Below are 18,274 nucleotides of genomic sequence, written 5' to 3'. Positions count from 1 at the left end.
CAAATTATTAACTGATTCATATTTAATTTTAATATTTATTTAAAATTAAATAGAAAGCAATAATAAAGTTAATAACCCTAACCGCTAAATATAATAATACATATTTTTAATAGTGGATACGTTTAAATAAAATATATATATTGAAATAAATAAAAAAAAAATAAAAATTTTATTTTATTTCATTTAAGAACAATTATTGATTTAGAATTTACTTTGAGGGTAAGATTATAATTTGATACGCGTCGTCTTCAAGCGCTTACAGAAAACCTTGTTCTCACATAGCATAGCATAGTGGAGTATTTCCGTTTTACATAATATTGAGAGAGAAAGATAGTGAATTGCTTGCGACTGGTGGTATAACAGGTTGCGATTCTGCAGAGATCCGAGATTTCTTAACTCTTGAATGTGCTCATTCTTGCAATTCTAGATTTATTGTATATGTACCAGATTAGCTGCAATTCCTTCTTCAGATAGAGAAGAAGAAGAAGAAGAAGAAGAAGGCAGAGCAGCAAGGGCTAAGAGAAGATGGTATCCAATGACGTACCGGAGCCCGCGCCGGAGGAGGAGAAACTGAAAATTAGAGACCTTTACTTGACTGCCGAAGCTCAAACTAAAGAAGGAGATATTTTTTATTTAATAACACAGAGGTATTCAAATCCCAAATGTGTTTTCTTTTCTTCTTTAATCTCCCCTGCTGTTCTGTTGTAGTATCTCTGATTATCGCTACTGCTTCTACTTTTGTGTCATCCGTTTTTTTTTTTTATTTTCTTACTCTTTAGCTGCAAAAGACTAGGGTTTAGACACACTGGAGTTTAGGCATGATTTTGCCCGTGTCTCTCTCTACTTCTTCAATTGATATGGATCAGACGTTTGGATAGGTTTTCTATGTTTATTTGTCTCATTTCGATGAAAGCAGCAAAGATTAGTACGAGTATTGAAATCCAGAATGTTAAGTTGCATATGAGCTTGCTTCTAAATTAAGGGACTCATGTGGCTGCAGACGATATATCAATCTAGTTTAGTGATTCAACAAATAATCTCAATAGCTAGTTGACTTGTTTTAGGTAGGAATTATATTAATTGTTTTTCTTTTCTTCCCCTATTTGCATTGATCAATTTTAGATGGTGGCAAGACTGGCTTCAGTTTGTTTACCAGAACCAGGCAAATATGGTTCCAGAAGGATCATCTTCCGATCATCATGAGTCAGCTGGTTTAACCAATATAAAGAGGCCATTGGCTATAGACAATTCTGATTTGATATATGAAGCTGCATCAGAAGATGATGCTGCTGGTATTGAGCTTCTTGATACTTTAGTTGAAGGCACCGATTATATACTTCTTCCAGAGGAAGTTTGGAATCAGTTATATGCATGGTAAGCTGGGACATGGTTTTATTAACTTCTTTGTAAAATCATAAATAATGGCATGATTTACTTACGATCTTTTACTTACTGAAATCCCTACATTTCATTATTCAGCTAGTCATAAAGCTCTTAGATATATCATCATCATCTACATTTGACGCCTAAAGGTGACAACACTACTTACCTGAGTGTTTGATGGGTTCAGGTACGGAGGTGGTCCTATATTGGCTCGAAAAGTAATCAATTGTGGTCTCTCCCAAACAGAATTGGCAGTAGAAGTATATCCTTTGCGCCTTCATCTACATTTGACGCCTAAAGGTGACAACACTACTATCAGAATTAGCAAAAAGGTAGAGACTGATTTATGATTGTGAAATGCATATTCTGCAGACATGCACCTTTTTTTCTTTGTTCTGCAGATAAAAGAGTAAACTGTCTCAAAATTGGCAGGAAACTATTGGGGAACTTCATAAAAGAGCCTGTGAGATATTTAGTCTTGATCCAACACAAGTAAAGATCTCCCTTCAATTGATATTTCATAGCTGATTGAGTTGGCTTAACGGTGCTGGATTTTATTGCTTTTTTTCTGAACATTCTTTCGTTATTGAAAGTTTTTCTTTCGCACAGGTCTGCATATGGGACTACTATGGACGTCGGAAACATGCATTGATGAACAACATGGACAAAACGCTTGATGATGCCAATGTACAAATGGATCAAGATGTGAGTCTTTATCCTTCATTTCTTGGGGGGATCTTTTTGGATCCATTATTTCTAAAACCTACTGAGCTTTATGTCTAAAGAACTGCATCATATTTCGAGGTGGTTCGATTCCCACTCAAAGCACCTTGATTGAAGTGTCATTTCATGGCTGTCCTAGGGAAAAAGACTCTGGTCTAAAAAAAGAAGGAAAAAGAACTGCTCCATATTTTCTTAGAGTAATAATTGTTAATTAATTGTGGAATAAACCTGTTAGGCTCAACTTTAGGTGACCATAACATGGCTATGCACATCATTGTGCCACTATTAGCTCTAACTACTTTCTAGTTTCATTTGATAAAGTGTGACCATGTACCATATGGGAGATCAATTTCATCTTTTAAATAGAAGGCGTTGTTTTATGTTGTTACTGAATGGTTTGTTCTGAGGTACGATCTTTAGAGATAATTTGATTCTTTCGTAGTGTAAGACTCTCCTAGAGCAATGAAACTAATTCCCATGCATACTTCCGTGCTATATGTTCAGATTTTAGAAATTTCTGGTTCTGGATAAATCTTTTGCCTACAAAACTCTTGATGGATTCTTGGTTGCCTGAGTACAAATATCTAAGAGCATTATCCTATGTAGCTCAAGTGGTAAGAGTCTTGAACTTAATAATAAATTGAGGTATTAAGTTCGATTCCCACTCAAAGCACCTTTATAATAAGTGGGAAAATCACCTTGTTAAAAGTGGGTGGTCATGGCAGTCAGATGTTGTGTTAGCCTCCTGTTGTTCTATAGGAAAAAAATGTGGTCTAAAAGAAAAGAGAAAATTTATGAGCCTTCACTTATATACCTTTGTTTTCAATTCTTTTGCAACAGATTTTAGTGGAGGAGGTTGCTTTAGACGCTTCTTCATGTTCTGTTCAAGAAAATGGACATGCAGATAAGAACCAAGGTCCGGCTCTTGTGGAGGAGCTTCCAAAGTCAAGCCTTTCGCTCTCTGCAAGCAAGGGATTGAATAGAAATGGAATTTCAGAATCGTCACTGTTGCAAAATAGTACCTCCCCAGAAAATGCTTTTGGAACCAGTGGTGTCACTACGAGGGGAGCTTCTGGTGGTCTGACTGGATTGTTGAACCTTGGAAATACTTGTTTTATGAATAGTGCAATACAATGCCTTGTTCATACACCAGAGTTTGCTCGATATTTTAGGGAAGACTATCATAAAGAAATAAACTGGCAGAATCCTTTAGGCATGGTGGTAAGTCCTTTTTTTCTCTTTGCTTTAATAATTTCTGTTGGTGTTCTTACACAATAAAACAAATTATAATGGTTGCTGTTTTTCTTCCTAATTCATTTCTGGTCCATCTTGCTTATGATGTTTGTATTAGCCTAATCTGAAAATGTGATTTTTAGAAGGAAAAAATTGGTTGTATCTCGATCCCATTAGAAATCACCAAATTCGTAGTTGTAACAAATATATTCTAGTTTGGTAAAAAAGTGTTGGTTGTGTAAGATCACAATTTAATTTGAAAAATAAATTGTGAAATTTTGAGAAACAAATATTTTGCAGTTCTTGGCAAGACTTTCCTTACAAGCAGTTGAAATAATATTTTGGAAGACTTGTGTCAGCGACTCTTAGAATTTCTACTTGTATTAAGCTTGACAGTTCAATCACAAGATTATTCATTTCTTTAAGAAGGTTATGTCCAGCAGACTAATAGCTTATATCAAACAGTTTCCAGATTTAAAGTTTTGGACTGCTGTGCTAGAAATAGCTGTCAAAAATTCCCCTTGCTACAAAAGTTACAGAGGCAATTTTATTTGTGAATGTAAATGGTTGAAAATTATTAAGCTTGTTCCCACTTTCATCTGAAGTTGTACGAATTGTAACAGCGGTTCTGCTAGCAAATATCGCTAGCTTGTCTTTTCTGAAGCTCTCCTACAACTTTAATCAACCTTCATGATTTACAGGGTGAATTAGCTCTAGCATTTGGGGAATTACTGCGGAAACTATGGGCACCTGGACGAACACCTCTTTCACCTAGACAATTTAAAGCCAAGCTTGCTCGTTTTGCCCCTCAATTCAGTGGATACAATCAGCACGATTCTCAGGTTTAATACAATTATTGATTTGCTTGAGCTTATCGTTAAATGGTCGTAAGCAGCTAAACAGTTAATTGTCTGCTCAGGAACTCCTTGCATTTCTGTTGGATGGACTTCATGAAGATTTGAATCGTGTGAAACATAAACCTTATATAAAATCTAGGGATGCTGATGGGAGGCTTGATGAAGAAGTTGCTGATGAGTATTGGGCAAATCACATTGCACGAAATGATTCCATCATTGTGGATGTGTGTCAGGTATAATACTTTCGATTCTCATAGATAGCATGTAAATTCCATTCCTTTGGTCTGCTTCCCATATCTTATGGATATTTGACTTTTCATATACTTGAAGTCTTCACTATCTTGTTCTGAGTAGTACTGCTACCACTGTGATATTTTCCCATCACTGTAGCTGAGTAAAACTTATTTTGACAGGGTCAATACAAGTCTACACTGGTTTGCCCAGTTTGTAACAAAATTTCTGTTACTTTTGATCCATTCATGTATCTATCTTTACCTCTTCAATCAACCACCACCCGGAGTATGACGGTAACAGTATTCACTTGCGATGGATTTGCTCTACCAAATGTTTGCACTGTATCTGTTCCAAAACAAGGTCGCTGCAGGGACTTGATCCAAGCCATTAGCAATTCTTCTTCCCTAAAGCATAATGAAAAGCTTTTGCTGGCCGAAGTGAGTAATGTCAATTATTGAACTAGATCAGTGGTGGTATTAATCATATTTCTGCTCTCTCTGGCTTTACAATGTAAATATGGTTGCTTTCTTTCAGATAAGAGGCCATCTGATACACAAGTTCTTGGAAGATCCTCTCATATCATTGTCTTCAATAAAAGATGATGATCACATTGCTGCCTACAAGATTCCAAAGTCCACAAAGAACACTAAGTACCTTCAGTTAGTACATCGCCGGGAGGAGAAGTAAGTACATCTTGCTACATGTGATGAATTGTTGATGTTGGTTTTGTTCCAATCCTTTCTCTCTTGTTAGAGTCCAGCTAAAGTGTCCATGCCTACTAAATAGCTCATTTTGAATAAAATATCTGTCTATTGAAGGATGTGTTTGATAAAACTGAAAAGTAAGTGTTTGAATCCTAATTAATTAAGTGTCTCAAAATTAAATGTTGAATAAACTAAATACAAATATGTAATTTTTTTATTTGATAAAATATGGAACTAATGTTGAAAAAGTACTTAGAGATTATTTTACCCTTGTTAATTTGATTCATTTATAAGTGTTAAAGTTGTTGTCCTTACTATATTACCGAGTTAAGCTGATCACAAGTTACTGAATTACACTATTTGTTTAGCTTAATTTAAGCCGAACCTAAATAATTAAATGGTTTTAAATAGCAGTTACCAAATGAACCTAATTCAAAAATAAGCACTTGATTATGTTATCAAACATAAGCCTAAGTCTATATCTTCCTGTTTCTAATGATCACAGCCACACATAGAACTTTATCCACTTGATTTCTGTCAACTTTGTTATTTGTCTCTTTTTTATATTCCCTGTTTAATGTGTTATATATTTTTAGGCAAGCTGGTAATGCCAAGGGCACAATGGGATGGAAGCCATATGGAACTCCTCTTGTATCTCCAATCCCATATGATTATGTTGTTAGAAGAAGTGATATACAGGCAATGGTTCACACAATGATTTTCCCCATGCTCAAACCTCAGAACATTGATAATACAGATATCGGTACTAATGTATCATCAGAAGTATCAGACCGGTCTCATGCTATTAATTCGACGGATGTGACAGACTCTATAAAAGATGGCGACGATAAGAAAGCTAACCCCCAGAAGCTTCTTCTTCAGTTGGTTGATGAAAATAATACGTGCATTAACCTATCTGTAGGAGAAGATAAAGCCGTTAAAATTTCCTCCTCTTCCATGTCGATCTTAGTCTTTCTTGATTGGTCAGACAAGCTTTTGGAGAAGTATGACACTAGCCACTTGGAAAATTTGCCAGAAGTGTGCAAATATGGACCGATTACCAAGAAAGCTCGTAATGAACCCCTTTCTTTGTATACATGCCTGGAAGCTTTCTTGCGTGAAGAGCCATTGGTGCCTGAAGACATGTGGTTAGTTTCTTTCTATTCTATTCTATTCTATTCATTCTTGTTTGTTCTAAAGAGGTTCCATGGGTTAACTGTTTATTTTTGCCCTTTTTGAAATTGATCCTTTATGGTAATGCTGAGAACTTTTATAATGAACCTGTTTGGAAATTGGTATTTTTTTCACAATCACCTCCATTGGAAAATTGCCAAAGTTAAAATTGTGAAGTAATTTATTTTGTTTGATATAAGTATTTTTTGGACCATGGTCCAAATTAAAGTGTGATTCTTGTTACTTCATTTGGTATACAAATTATTATTTAGGTCATGATATTGATTATAGTGTAATTTTTGTTTCATTTAGTATAGAGATTTGCTTTTGGGATTATGATTCATTATTTTCTATATAATTGTGATTTTTGGCAAACATAATTTTTGTGGATCACGATTCACATGAGAAAAATGTATAACAAAACAAATATAAACCTATCAAATCCTTTGTGGTAGATATATAAATGTAATTTATAAATTTGGAGGAAAACTATGCATTTGCATTCTATCTAGATTTAACATATATTTCAAGTGTTGGTTTGTAATTATTTAATTAGAATTACCTAGTAATCTATGGATTTGCAGCAATGTTTTATATTGGTATTGGTATTTTTAAAAATTAATTTGAAAAAAGAGAGAAAAAGATAGATGTTTCTGTATTTTATCAGATCTTATGACATTATAGTGGCATAATGTTCATCTATCCAGGTATTGCCCTCAATGCAAGGAACGTCGACAAGCAAGCAAGAAGCTTGATCTGTGGAGGCTTCCTGAAGTGCTTGTTATCCATTTGAAAAGGTTTTCATACAGCAGGTCAATGAAGCATAAGTTGGAAACTTTTGTCAATTTTCCTATATATGATTTTGACTTGACAAATTATGTTGCACACAAGAAGGACACTCGGCCTGAGCTTTACGAGCTCTATGCCTTGACCAATCACTATGGAGGTATGGGTAGCGGCCACTACACTGCTCATATCAAGGTGATTAACAAAACTCTCTTCTTTTAATGTTCAAGTCTCGTTTGCTTCATCTGTTGATGTATTTTTGAAAGAGTAGTTTGAACCCTTTTATTATTTCTTTCTCGTATAATCATCGTTTCAATTATGAAACCATTTTCATCTATAGTTTTTTAATCGATTTTTTTTTGTTTGACATTTTAAATTTTCGGTTGCATCAACACCTATTTAGGGTTTAGGGAATGAGATTTTTTTTCCTTTTAAGTTAAATAGGTGTTAGATGCGACAAAAAACAATAAAAGAGTCCCTTCAACTAAAATGAATTTTTGCTGTTATAAAGGGCTGCTTATATTGAAAAGTAATAGTTTAAGGAAGGATTTCAAAATTGAAGAATTGATTTTGATGGCTTTATTATGAGTTCACATATGTTTTAACCATCAAAAATCTACTTGAAGTGATTTTTATAGGATAGTGTTATAAGGGGGAAAGGGTTATGACTAATGCCCCGATGGTTGGAGTCGGATCATTGTCGGCTACAAATAAAATAGTATAAATAGATTAATAGGGTTATCTTGTAAAATACAACTGGGATGAGAGAGAGATAGAAACTCTAAAAAGAGTATTCAACTAATTCATCTCATAACTATAACATAATCCTACTAATCTATTTATCATCGGGCATTAGCTCTAACTCTTTCCCCTTGTAACAAGTATTAGCCATATTTTTTCAATTATCATATGTATGTATGTATGCAGCTAATGGATGAAAAGAGGTGGTACAACTTTGATGATAGCCATATATCTCCTATAAACGAAGAAGATGTAAAGTCAATGGCTGCTTATGTGCTTTTCTACAAGAGGGTGAGAACTGAAGAGACAATCGGGGTCGGGGCCAATGGCAGCAATGGGAGACAACAACATCAATTTGCAGCAACAAGCTGATAAAAAAATTGATTGATTATTCAGAATTAGACCAATGGAGAAAACATGTTAACTAATTTACTGTTGGAGAAAGAAAAATATGGTGAAAATGTTGTTGTATAAGGAGATGTTGAGATCAGTTCAGTTCATTGTAGGAAGATGGAATGGAGTGTAAATAGTTGATAGATTATTATCATCATAAATACATGTGTCTTTTCTTTGTTTGTCTGAAATACATTTTGTAGTCACACTTAGTCTTCTTAACTTTCTTTGTTGAACCTTCATAATTATCATTCTCAAATCTTAATGCAAGTAAAATGGTTCATAGATTATTATCGTTATTTTATTTGATTATCAAATAATTAGGGCAACAAATGTATCGGTTCGAACTCGATTCGAGTTCGAATGAGTTTTTAAATTTGAGCTCGACTCGACTATTTACCTACCATTTGCTCAATTTGAAATAAACTAAAATTTTCAAATATTTGTAAAGAAAAATATTTATTTTAAATTTTAATATTAAACTAAATAAATATATTATTTATTATCAAGTTTTACCTACCATCAAACAAATATTATATGAGTTCGACTCGAATATTAAACGAATTGGCTCGAATTCGACTCAAATTTGGTCAAGTCAAGTTTTGACCGAGCGACTCACGAGTAGCTTAACTAATTTGTTGCAACTAATTTGTCGCCTTAGCTCTAACTCAAACTTTTATTAAATTCTATTTATCATCACAAAAATATAGACCAAACTACAACCTATTCATTATCATGATTTGAAAAAAATTATTTGTAACAAAATTATAATTTAGAAACTAGTTTTTGACTATGATACATACAATAATTTGATTTGAATCACTATTTATAAAATTATTTAGAAATAAAGTAAAAAATTGTAATCAATTTGAATCATGATTCATAAAATAATATAATATAAAAAATATTATTTTCTAATCTCAAAATATAAGTTTTTAAATGAGTTCAAGGAGTAGAACATCATTGGAAGAAATATTTTCAGACAAATTATAAATAAATAAAGATGCATTTATTAATTGAGCAATCCTGGATTCAGCATGACCAAACTAAAGCAAAATAAAATTCAAAAAGAATGACAATAACATATGTTGTATAAGTTACAACAAATAAATGAAAGATAGAGAAACTTATCACTTTAAAGCAGATTAACTAAGTCTATATCAACAAAATAAATACATAAACTTATTTAAAACTGTCTTCTCCACATTTTTCACTTTACATGTTCACAAAAAAAAGAAGAAGATTGAAATTATACATTCATTACATTGCAATACACCACAAATTCATTTTTTTTAAAGATTTAATTGTTTTTAATTTATTGAAATGATGTCTAGTTGTAGTTGGATATTAAAGTTCCATTCACTTTCTTATTTAATTTCTCTAACTTATTTCCATGTTATCACATTTATATCATGATTTCTTTATATGTTCTTAAAACTAATTTCAATATATTATACAAGTGAAAACATTGCTCTAGTCAAATAATTTTTTAAAGTGAAAGTTGACATGACAACATTCCTACTTATCAATCATCGGTGTAAAACGTCGTTTATTCGATCAAACCCTTGTATTATATCATATAAAAATTTAATTTTCGACATATATAATTGAAAAACATTATTAGAGATTTAATACGTTTATACCAACGAGTGTGTGAAAATTTGAACCGTTCAAATCGAATAGCCGACCAAGCTAAATGGAACCATCTTTAAATGGCTAATCTAACCCAAGATTTTGAAAAACCAATGTGAGCTATCAATATGAACTTTTGGGTAAAAAAAGTTGCTCCACCAAAGTATTATTCTCTAATTTACATTTAGGTCTCTATTTATTTATTCAAATTAACTCCCAAACTCTTAATCTTCTTCAACCTTCTATAGAGAGACGAAGAACAATAAGAAAATAAAGGAAAAGAAAAAACAATCGAGCTGATTTTCTCTGCCAAACCATGATAGATTACATGTATGAACAAGTATAGATGGATCGTCAATCGTTTCGGTTTCCCTCGTTTGTTTCTTGATCCTGAATGGCTCATAATCAACATAAAATCCCTCATTTTGTTCAGATTTTTAGTTGATCCTTTCAACAATCTGATTTCGAACCCTCGAGAGTAATTCTCTCAGGCTCGATTCCAACAGAAATTGCTAGATCCGATAGATTTCAGGATCTTGAAGAAATTAATTTTGCTTTAGGGAGCTGAAAAGGGCTGTAAATGGACGATTTCGGAATGTTAGCGAGAGATTTTGGGTACAAACCCCAAGGAAAAGCAGCTCCCATGTCGGCGTCTAGAGCCAATATTGGAGATGCAGGTGAGCGGCGGCCTCGATACGATGATCACAACCCAGATGAATCGTTGTTCAATGATGTCTTTGGTGGCCCACCCAAATACTCAACTTACAACGATAACAGTAAACCGGCGTCTACTTTAGGAGATTTGGATTATGATTCCATCTTCAAGAGTTCGTCGACCTCGGGGTTCAATAGCACGAAGAACGAGAAACCATCGTCATCGCCAGTGTATGACAAGCCGGTCTATGATGAGGACATTTTCGATGGCTTGCCTGGTTTGAAGACTAAAGCTACATCTTCTTCAGTTAGATTTGATGATGATGCTTTTAGGAGCATTTCTTCGCCTCCAGAATCGCAGCGGCAAAGTGCTGCTGCTTTTGATGATCTTCTTGGAAATTTAGGCAGGAATCTAAAATCGGAAGCCAGTAATCAAAAGAGTTCTGGAGAAATGGATGATCTTCTACCAGGCTTTGGCCGCACTGGTTCTTCTGCAAGCATCAGGTACATAGCTTTTCTTGCTGCAACTGTACTGAATTCATTATGGAGATTGAATGATTTCAGGATTATTGTGAATGCACAATTAGGTTTTTTTTTTTTAAGGATAAAACCATTTCATTAGTCAATACAAAAATTATGGTGAACCATAGAAAACCTACAGTCATAAGTTATGACCTTAGTAGTCATAAGTGACAATCAAATCAGAATAAAACTCAAAAGGTAGGTAAGACTTGGAAAATCAACAAAAAGGAGACAATGGTCCATCTCAAGGCGCACCTGAATTCAAGGTCGCAGATCCTAAGTTCTAAGGTCTCTTATGCGATCATAATTCAACTCGTTATGAATGCACAATAATATTATAATTTGACTGTTTACTAAGAACTATTGAAATATTGTGTACATCATCTATTGAAGAATTTTGCTTGCATATGAGATGCTCAGGTGCTGTATGTACCTCAAAATGACATAGAATTCATGTCCTTTACATGCCGAAGTTGATTTATTGCATCAAGGCAAGATAGACAATCTTCTTTTCTAAGAGATCTTAGCGCCCAATTCGAGTTACTACCCCACATATATCCTGTACAAGCATAAGTGATAACCACCAAAAGTTTCCAATTCCTGTATATTTTGAAACGGTAGTATCTTTTTACTAACCACATTTGACGCGAAAGTGGCATCAACTGTGGAGAAAACCCTAAACCATAGTAGTAATACAAGTCAGATGTGGGAAAGTTCCAAAATAGAAACTCAAAGCTCTAAAACAAAAGAGCAGAGGTCAACTTGGAGCTCAACTCTTTTAGCGGATGAGCGAGATCTGACCTCTCTTTCTCTCATCGTAATTCACACTGCTATAGAATTATTTTTCGAACTTGAATTTTAGCTGTCTTCATTTATTTCTTCTATGTGCTCCTCACAATATTGTTAATAGTTTCCTATTCCTGCATTACGAGTAGTTAAATGATCAAATGGCCAATAAGGATATAGGAAATTGCTTCATCTTTTGGTTAAGTACGAGTTGCCTCCTTTATTTTCAGAAGCTCTATTACAGGTGAGCTTCATCTCTATGATGATAGACCAATGGTATGCTGTGAAATGGACCACCTTTAGAAGGAAAATCCTTTAAAGAAATCTCATCTCATAATATCACGAGATTCCACATTGTCCCTTTTCTCATTGCCTAAATAGTGCCAAACCACCTACACTGCATCTCTGTTTTTTAAAACCATGATTGGGTAAATCTCTGTTTATAGCAAGCAAGTTGTATCTCCTTTTCCTTTTATAGTAATAAAGTTATAAGCAAAAACAGACCCCTAAGATGTCAGCCACCAAAAGAAATGCCTTTTGCCACAAATAAAGATAATGATGCTATGCTCTTGCTTTTTTTAGTACATATTTTCCAGGGATGTTTTTTTGCACTGGTCCAATATTGATCTCAGGTTTTTGGGAATGCTTCTGCAGCCCAAAATGAGATGATGCATGCTTATAGGTGGGAGAGCTCAGACATTGTTATTATTTATGTATTAGTGGAGAAAGCCAGCCTAGTTCATATTTCTTCTCCTTTGTGTTTAATCCTCTTTGGGATCAGCGGTTCTTTTTCTTCTTCTATATCATATATGATCCTTGCAATATCGGAATCCCATGTATTCCTTGCTTCTATTCCAACTGTCTACAAGCTTGTTTGATTTTTTTAGGGAAAACCCTTGTTTGATGAGAAAGTGGATTATTTGGGTTAAATGATTAAAACATCCTTTGTATTTAATATTTAAAATCTTATAAAAAAAATAAAGGGTATTTTAGTTGATAATTTGAATTAGTTGTTTATTGAAGTGATTGATGATGAGATAAGGGGGTACTTGGATTAAATCCAAATAACCCTTCATCAAACAAGGTTGGATTAAAAAATAATATTTTTTTTACAGATCACATTCAGAGTCCAGACAGCCCCCTACTAATTCAAGAAAAGAAACTTTTAGTGTATTGAATGATCCTTTTGTTGTATTGGAATCAACCTCAAAAGCAGCAGGTTCATCATCAAGCCCGTTTGCAGATCCATTGGATGAGATCGGTAAGACTGGTAGCTCCAGAAAAGTAGAAGCCACAAGTTCCTCCAACAGTGGAGCATTATTTGATGATATTGACCCCCTTAAAGATAGGGTGAAAGAAGGTAGCCCCTTGAGAACAGGATCAAACACAAGAATGGAACAAACATCCAATAGTGAATCAATTGGGAGATCTTCTTTCGGTGGCCATGAAAACCACTCTCAGAAGAATATGTCATACAGAAGTTTTGATGAGTCTCATCTAAATATGTTTGACATCCCAAGTGTTTCCGATATGAGCCATACCTTTGAAGATCAAGTTGAAACATCTGGAAAAGTATGGCTTACAGTGATGGACTTTCCTCTTGTTACACAGCCAACAATTTCCCCTCCACCATCAAGGCCCCCTCCTCCAAGACCAGAAGCAGGGTTTTTTTCAACAAGAAAAAGCACTGTAGCGAATCAAGTAGATGAACTTGATGATTTTTCTATGGGTAGTAGAAGCAGACACAATGACAATGCCTATGGTGAAGAAGAGAATGCCAATTCATCTGCTGCTGCTTCTGCAGCTGCTATGAAGGAAGCTATGGACAACGCTGAGGCTAGATTCAGATATGCAAAGGAAGTTAAAGAGAGAGAGCATGGAAGGACTTCTAGAAGTAAAGAACCTTCCCAACAGGAAAAGGACGAACTGCTTATGCAAGATGAACAGGAGAGATTAGAACATGAAAAGCGTCTGAAGGAAGAAGAAGAGAGAGAACAGAAGAGACTCGAGGAGAGGGAGAGAGCAAGAGAGGTTGAGAGAGAAAGGGTCAAAGCGAGACAAGCTGTAGACAGAGCCACTAGGGAAGCACGCGAGAGAGCAGCTGCTGAAGCTCGTGAAAGAGCTACCTCAGAAGCCCGCTTAAAAGCTGAAAGGGCTGCAGTTCAGAGAGTGCAAGCTGAAGCTCGTGAGAGAGCTGCAATAGATGCACGTGGAAGAGCAGAAAAAGCTGCTGCAGAAGCTAGAGATAGGGCGAGTGCAGAAGCAAAGGAGAAAGAAGCAAGGGAAAGGTCTGCTGCTACAGCAAAAGCAGAACGGGCTGCAGTAGAAAGGGTTGCTGCTGAAGCTCGGCAAAGGGCAGCGGTTGAAGCTCGGGATAGAGCAGCTGCTGCTGTGAGAATGAGCCAACAAAAGAATGACAATGATCTTGAGTCCTTCTTTAGTGCTGGTTCACGTCCTAGTAGTGCACCTAGGCCAAGGGCAACTGCTGTGAGTACCTAAGTACTTTCAAGTATGCAGTATCTTTTTGTTTTTTACAGATTTGTATTGAAAACAAAGAATGCATAATACATCCCCTGGGTTTTCTCCTATTTCAGGATCCCGTTGATTCCTTTTATCAAAGCAAGGGAGCACCTGATACAAGGAAGACAACATCCTTTGTTAGTACCTCATCCAATATCAGGAAGGCATCTTCAGCTACCAATATTGTTGATGATCTCTCATCAATATTTGGAGGTAAGGAGCCTATTTGGAAATTAGTATTTTGTCATGACCTCTATCACAATCACGATGTCAAAGCTAAAATTGAAAATTATTTTATTTATTTTTTAGTTTGGTATAAGAATTTTTATGAATCACTGAACAAATTATTTTCTTACCATGATCTAGATTATTTTCTAGATTATTATGATTTTCGGCAAACATAACAAATGTATATTTTTCTCAATTTTGATCAATATTGAAAAAAATGGTATACCATTGCTTTTGAAGGTGCTCCATCATCTGGAGACTTCCAAGAAGTTGAAGGGGAAACCGAAGAAAGAAGAAGAGCAAGATTGGAGCGCAATCAGAGGACCCAAGAGCGTGCGGTATGTGTTCTCTACTGTAAAGTTTTCCTGTATTATAGTTGGGTTGAGAATAGATCCCGCTTGGAAACACTTTTAATTTAAACTATGCTTCTGACTAAGTTTAGTTTTTAACCTAGTATTTGAATCCAAATACAGAAACAAAAATAGAAGTGTTCCCAAATAGGGGTGCAAACCCTAAAGTGGGATTACCAAAGATTCTCTATTTTATTTCTAAATGTGTTTTTTGTACTGTGAATTTGATATTCAGGCTAAAGCACTTGCTGAAAAGAATCAGCGCGATCTTCAAGCTCAGCATGAACAAGATGAAAGACATGTGAGTTACCTCTATATTTTTTTTTTTTGAAAAAGAGTTACCTCTATGTTTGTATAACTGGGAATGGCTTTTTTTTGTGCTTTAGTGTTGGAATATTATAGTCTTATTAATGCCTCAAACTTATAACTGCTGTTAAAAAGCCTATAATTAATATAGGTTCTCAACCTTCCTTTGCTGACTAGTTATGATGCAATCAATTACAAGTAGTATAAATTATTGACAGATATATATACTTGCACTTTCTTTTTCTTTTGATTGCATTATTTTGTATTGTTTGTTTTATTTGTCTTATTATTAGATGTTTCCATTTCAGAGAATTGCGGAGACATTAGACATCGAAATCAAACGATGGTCTGCAGGGAAAGAAGGAAATCTGAGAGCACTTTTATCAACATTACAATATGTGAGTGACATTATCTGCATATTTTTCCTAAACTGGAACCGTTATTACAGGTTGAGTTATTATGCTAGGTTCGGCATTGTATTTATTTTTGTTATTCTAGGTGATTTAGTATCCTGTAATTTGATTATTCTCTGTAATAGCATTTATTACGGTGAGCCTGTTTGGAAATTAGTATTTTGTCACAACCTTTGTCATAATCACGATCTCATTTTAAAACGTCAAATTTAGAAAATTGAAAGTTTTATTTTTCATTTGGTATAATATATATTTTTGAATCATGATCAAATTATATTTTACATCATGATCCAGATTATAGTATAATTTGTATTGTTTCATTTAGTATACAAATTATTCTCTTGATCATCATCAAATTATAGTGTTTTTCGCTTCATTTTGTATATATTTTTTCTTGACGATATCATAATCAGACTATTTATTAGGAGTTTGTTTGACCTTGGGTTATTTGTTTTTTATAAACACCGTTCATCCCATCATTAATCAAATCATCAATAAAAATACCAATTTACCCTTATTTTTTTTTTTTTATAGAATTTAAATATTAGATACAAAATATATATTTTAGTAATCTAACCCAAATAACCCACTTTTTCATCAAACAATATTTTATTTTCATAATCTTGATTTTTCAAATAACCCTACATCAAACAAGCACTAGATCATTGCAAGTTTTCAGATATGATCAACATGAAATAAAGCTGGTAATTATGTGCATGTTTTGCCTAAACTGGAACTCGATATTACTGGTTGAGATAATCTGCTAGATTTGTCATTGCTTTTTTTTCTTCTAGGCTTTGATTATTTTCTGTAAGAACATTTACTCTCTACTTAATCAGGTTCAAGATTTGTTTATCATATGTTTTCTGCATCATGTAAACCTTGATTCCCTATAAATGTCACAAATTGAAGGACCTATACTCTTTCTTCATCTTTTTTAATATTCTTTTGTGTTAATTATATATGTTAATTATCAAGTGCATTAGCTATGTTTATTTATATTCATGGAGTTAAAATATGCATTAATAAAAAAAAATCACTTCTTAACTTAGAAACAAAACAATAATCAATATAGTAGGGTTAAAATGATAAAAATATATATATAAAAAGTGGATAAGTAAATAGCTAATTGTTTTTTACCAATTTATCTAAATCAATCACACTTATGATGCCAAATGCAAAACGTAAATCACTCACTTTTCATTTTGACGATTTTCCAATATGATTTGTGATATTATCGCAGATTGTGATAAAATACCAGTTTGAACAGGCCTTTGTTTCCTTTTGAGGTGTCTCTTATCAACTACTTTCTTTCTAGGTTAATTGTTTAACCAACCTTGTGAAATTGAATTTGAATTTAGTTTTGATTATTTGGTTCTTCTATTGGTATCTGATGGTCAGGTACTTTGGCCTGAATGTGGCTGGCAACCTGTATCTCTGACCGATTTGATAGTGGGCGCGTCAGTTAAAAAAGTATATAGAAAAGCGACTTTGTGCATCCATCCTGATAAGGTGCAACAGAAAGGCGCCACTCTTCAACAGAAGTACGTCGCTGAAAAGGTTTTTGACCTTCTCAAGGTGAACAAACTCCCTTTCTTGAATGTTATGTATTCCTTCGGCCTCTCATTTATTTTCTCAGTCTTCTTTGATTGCATCGTCATCTTGGCAAATTGCAAGGAAACCAGTTATTTTTGTGTTTCCCCAGATATATACTCGTACAAAAATATATTTATTTGAGATTATTTCCAAATAAACCACCGTCTCATCAATCCAATCATTCAAATCAGAACCAAATTACCCTTATTTTTTATTTATTTATATAAAACAATTTGGTCATTTTATCCAAATAATCAAAGAAACCCTATTCAAACTCTTAGTTTTCAAAATATGGACAAGCTCTCACATCTTTTTTTTTATGAAAATAACAAAACAGGAGGCTTGGAACAAGTTCAATTCAGAGGAGCTTTTCTAGGCAGGCATGTGGGAACCATGTGGTCAAGTTCCATCAGTTTAGAAACCCTATTCAAAGAATGCTTTTTGAGCTTTTCAGAGGGTTTCTACTTCTTATCCTATTTATATATTAAAAGAAAAATGAAGACTTCCCTCATTGGTGATGAGATAGATGACAGCATTGTACGCCGAAGCAGGAAGCTGATGAAGCTCAAACAGGTGATTTGTTTTAATCTATATCCAATAGAGTTTATATAACTATTATGTGTTTATTATTATTAGTACAAGGACCGCCATGAAATGGACCAAATTATGTACTAGAGTTGAGAGAGGAGTCTTATGATTGTTATGTATATTCATTTGCTGCATTAAAAAGAAAAGAAAAGTTGAGGTTGGAATTCGTTGCATTTTCTTCGAGCATGGATATGTCTTGATCAATTGTTATCTGTTCCTTCTTTTTTCTTTTTATAAATGGTCACGAAGATTCGAATTCACGATCATGTGAGTTCTCTATTTATGTATCATTCTCTTCTGCTGATTTGAGCTTTTATTTGGGCATTTTAGTCATCTTTATGGCTTCTGTTTTAGGATGATGAAGCTAGATTTGTTTAGCGGGGGTTTTATTCATGTAGTTGAATATTTTACCTACTTTTATTTTATTTGTTCCAATTATTGTCTTTCTATAT

The 18,274-nt window shown here is 34.0% G+C and overlaps 2 protein-coding genes across 2 annotated transcripts; both read left to right on the top strand.

Annotated features, from left to right (window-relative positions):
• The first annotated feature begins 283 nt into the window (after positions 1 to 283).
• Positions 284 to 8,433, top strand: LOC124917269 (ubiquitin carboxyl-terminal hydrolase 5). The gene is made up of 13 exons (XM_047457744.1): positions 284 to 647; positions 1,123 to 1,374; positions 1,571 to 1,715; positions 1,816 to 1,875; positions 1,993 to 2,088; positions 2,947 to 3,327; positions 4,041 to 4,181; positions 4,259 to 4,429; positions 4,610 to 4,867; positions 4,965 to 5,113; positions 5,731 to 6,282; positions 7,015 to 7,288; positions 8,021 to 8,433. The coding sequence occupies exons 1-13, from the start codon at positions 526 to 528 to the stop codon at positions 8,204 to 8,206; spliced, it is 2,787 nt and encodes a 928-aa protein (XP_047313700.1). The 5' UTR covers positions 284 to 525; the 3' UTR covers positions 8,207 to 8,433.
• A 1,670-nt stretch (positions 8,434 to 10,103) lies between these two features.
• On the top strand, positions 10,104 to 17,995 carry LOC124917264 (auxilin-related protein 2-like). Its single transcript, XM_047457734.1, has 8 exons — positions 10,104 to 11,017; positions 12,937 to 14,308; positions 14,416 to 14,554; positions 14,810 to 14,907; positions 15,155 to 15,220; positions 15,534 to 15,623; positions 17,040 to 17,216; positions 17,572 to 17,995. Exons 1-8 carry the CDS (start codon positions 10,440 to 10,442, stop codon positions 17,608 to 17,610), a joined length of 2,559 nt encoding a protein of 852 aa, XP_047313690.1. The 5' UTR covers positions 10,104 to 10,439; the 3' UTR covers positions 17,611 to 17,995.
• The last annotated feature ends 279 nt before the right edge of the window (positions 17,996 to 18,274 follow it).

The sequence above is a fragment of the Impatiens glandulifera genome, chromosome 1 (assembly GCF_907164915.1).
Source record: "Impatiens glandulifera chromosome 1, dImpGla2.1, whole genome shotgun sequence".
In the NCBI taxonomy this organism is placed as follows: Eukaryota; Viridiplantae; Streptophyta; class Magnoliopsida; order Ericales; family Balsaminaceae; genus Impatiens; species Impatiens glandulifera.
Note: the sequence above shows the minus strand (reverse complement) of the source record. Positions and strands in the feature narration are given on the sequence as shown.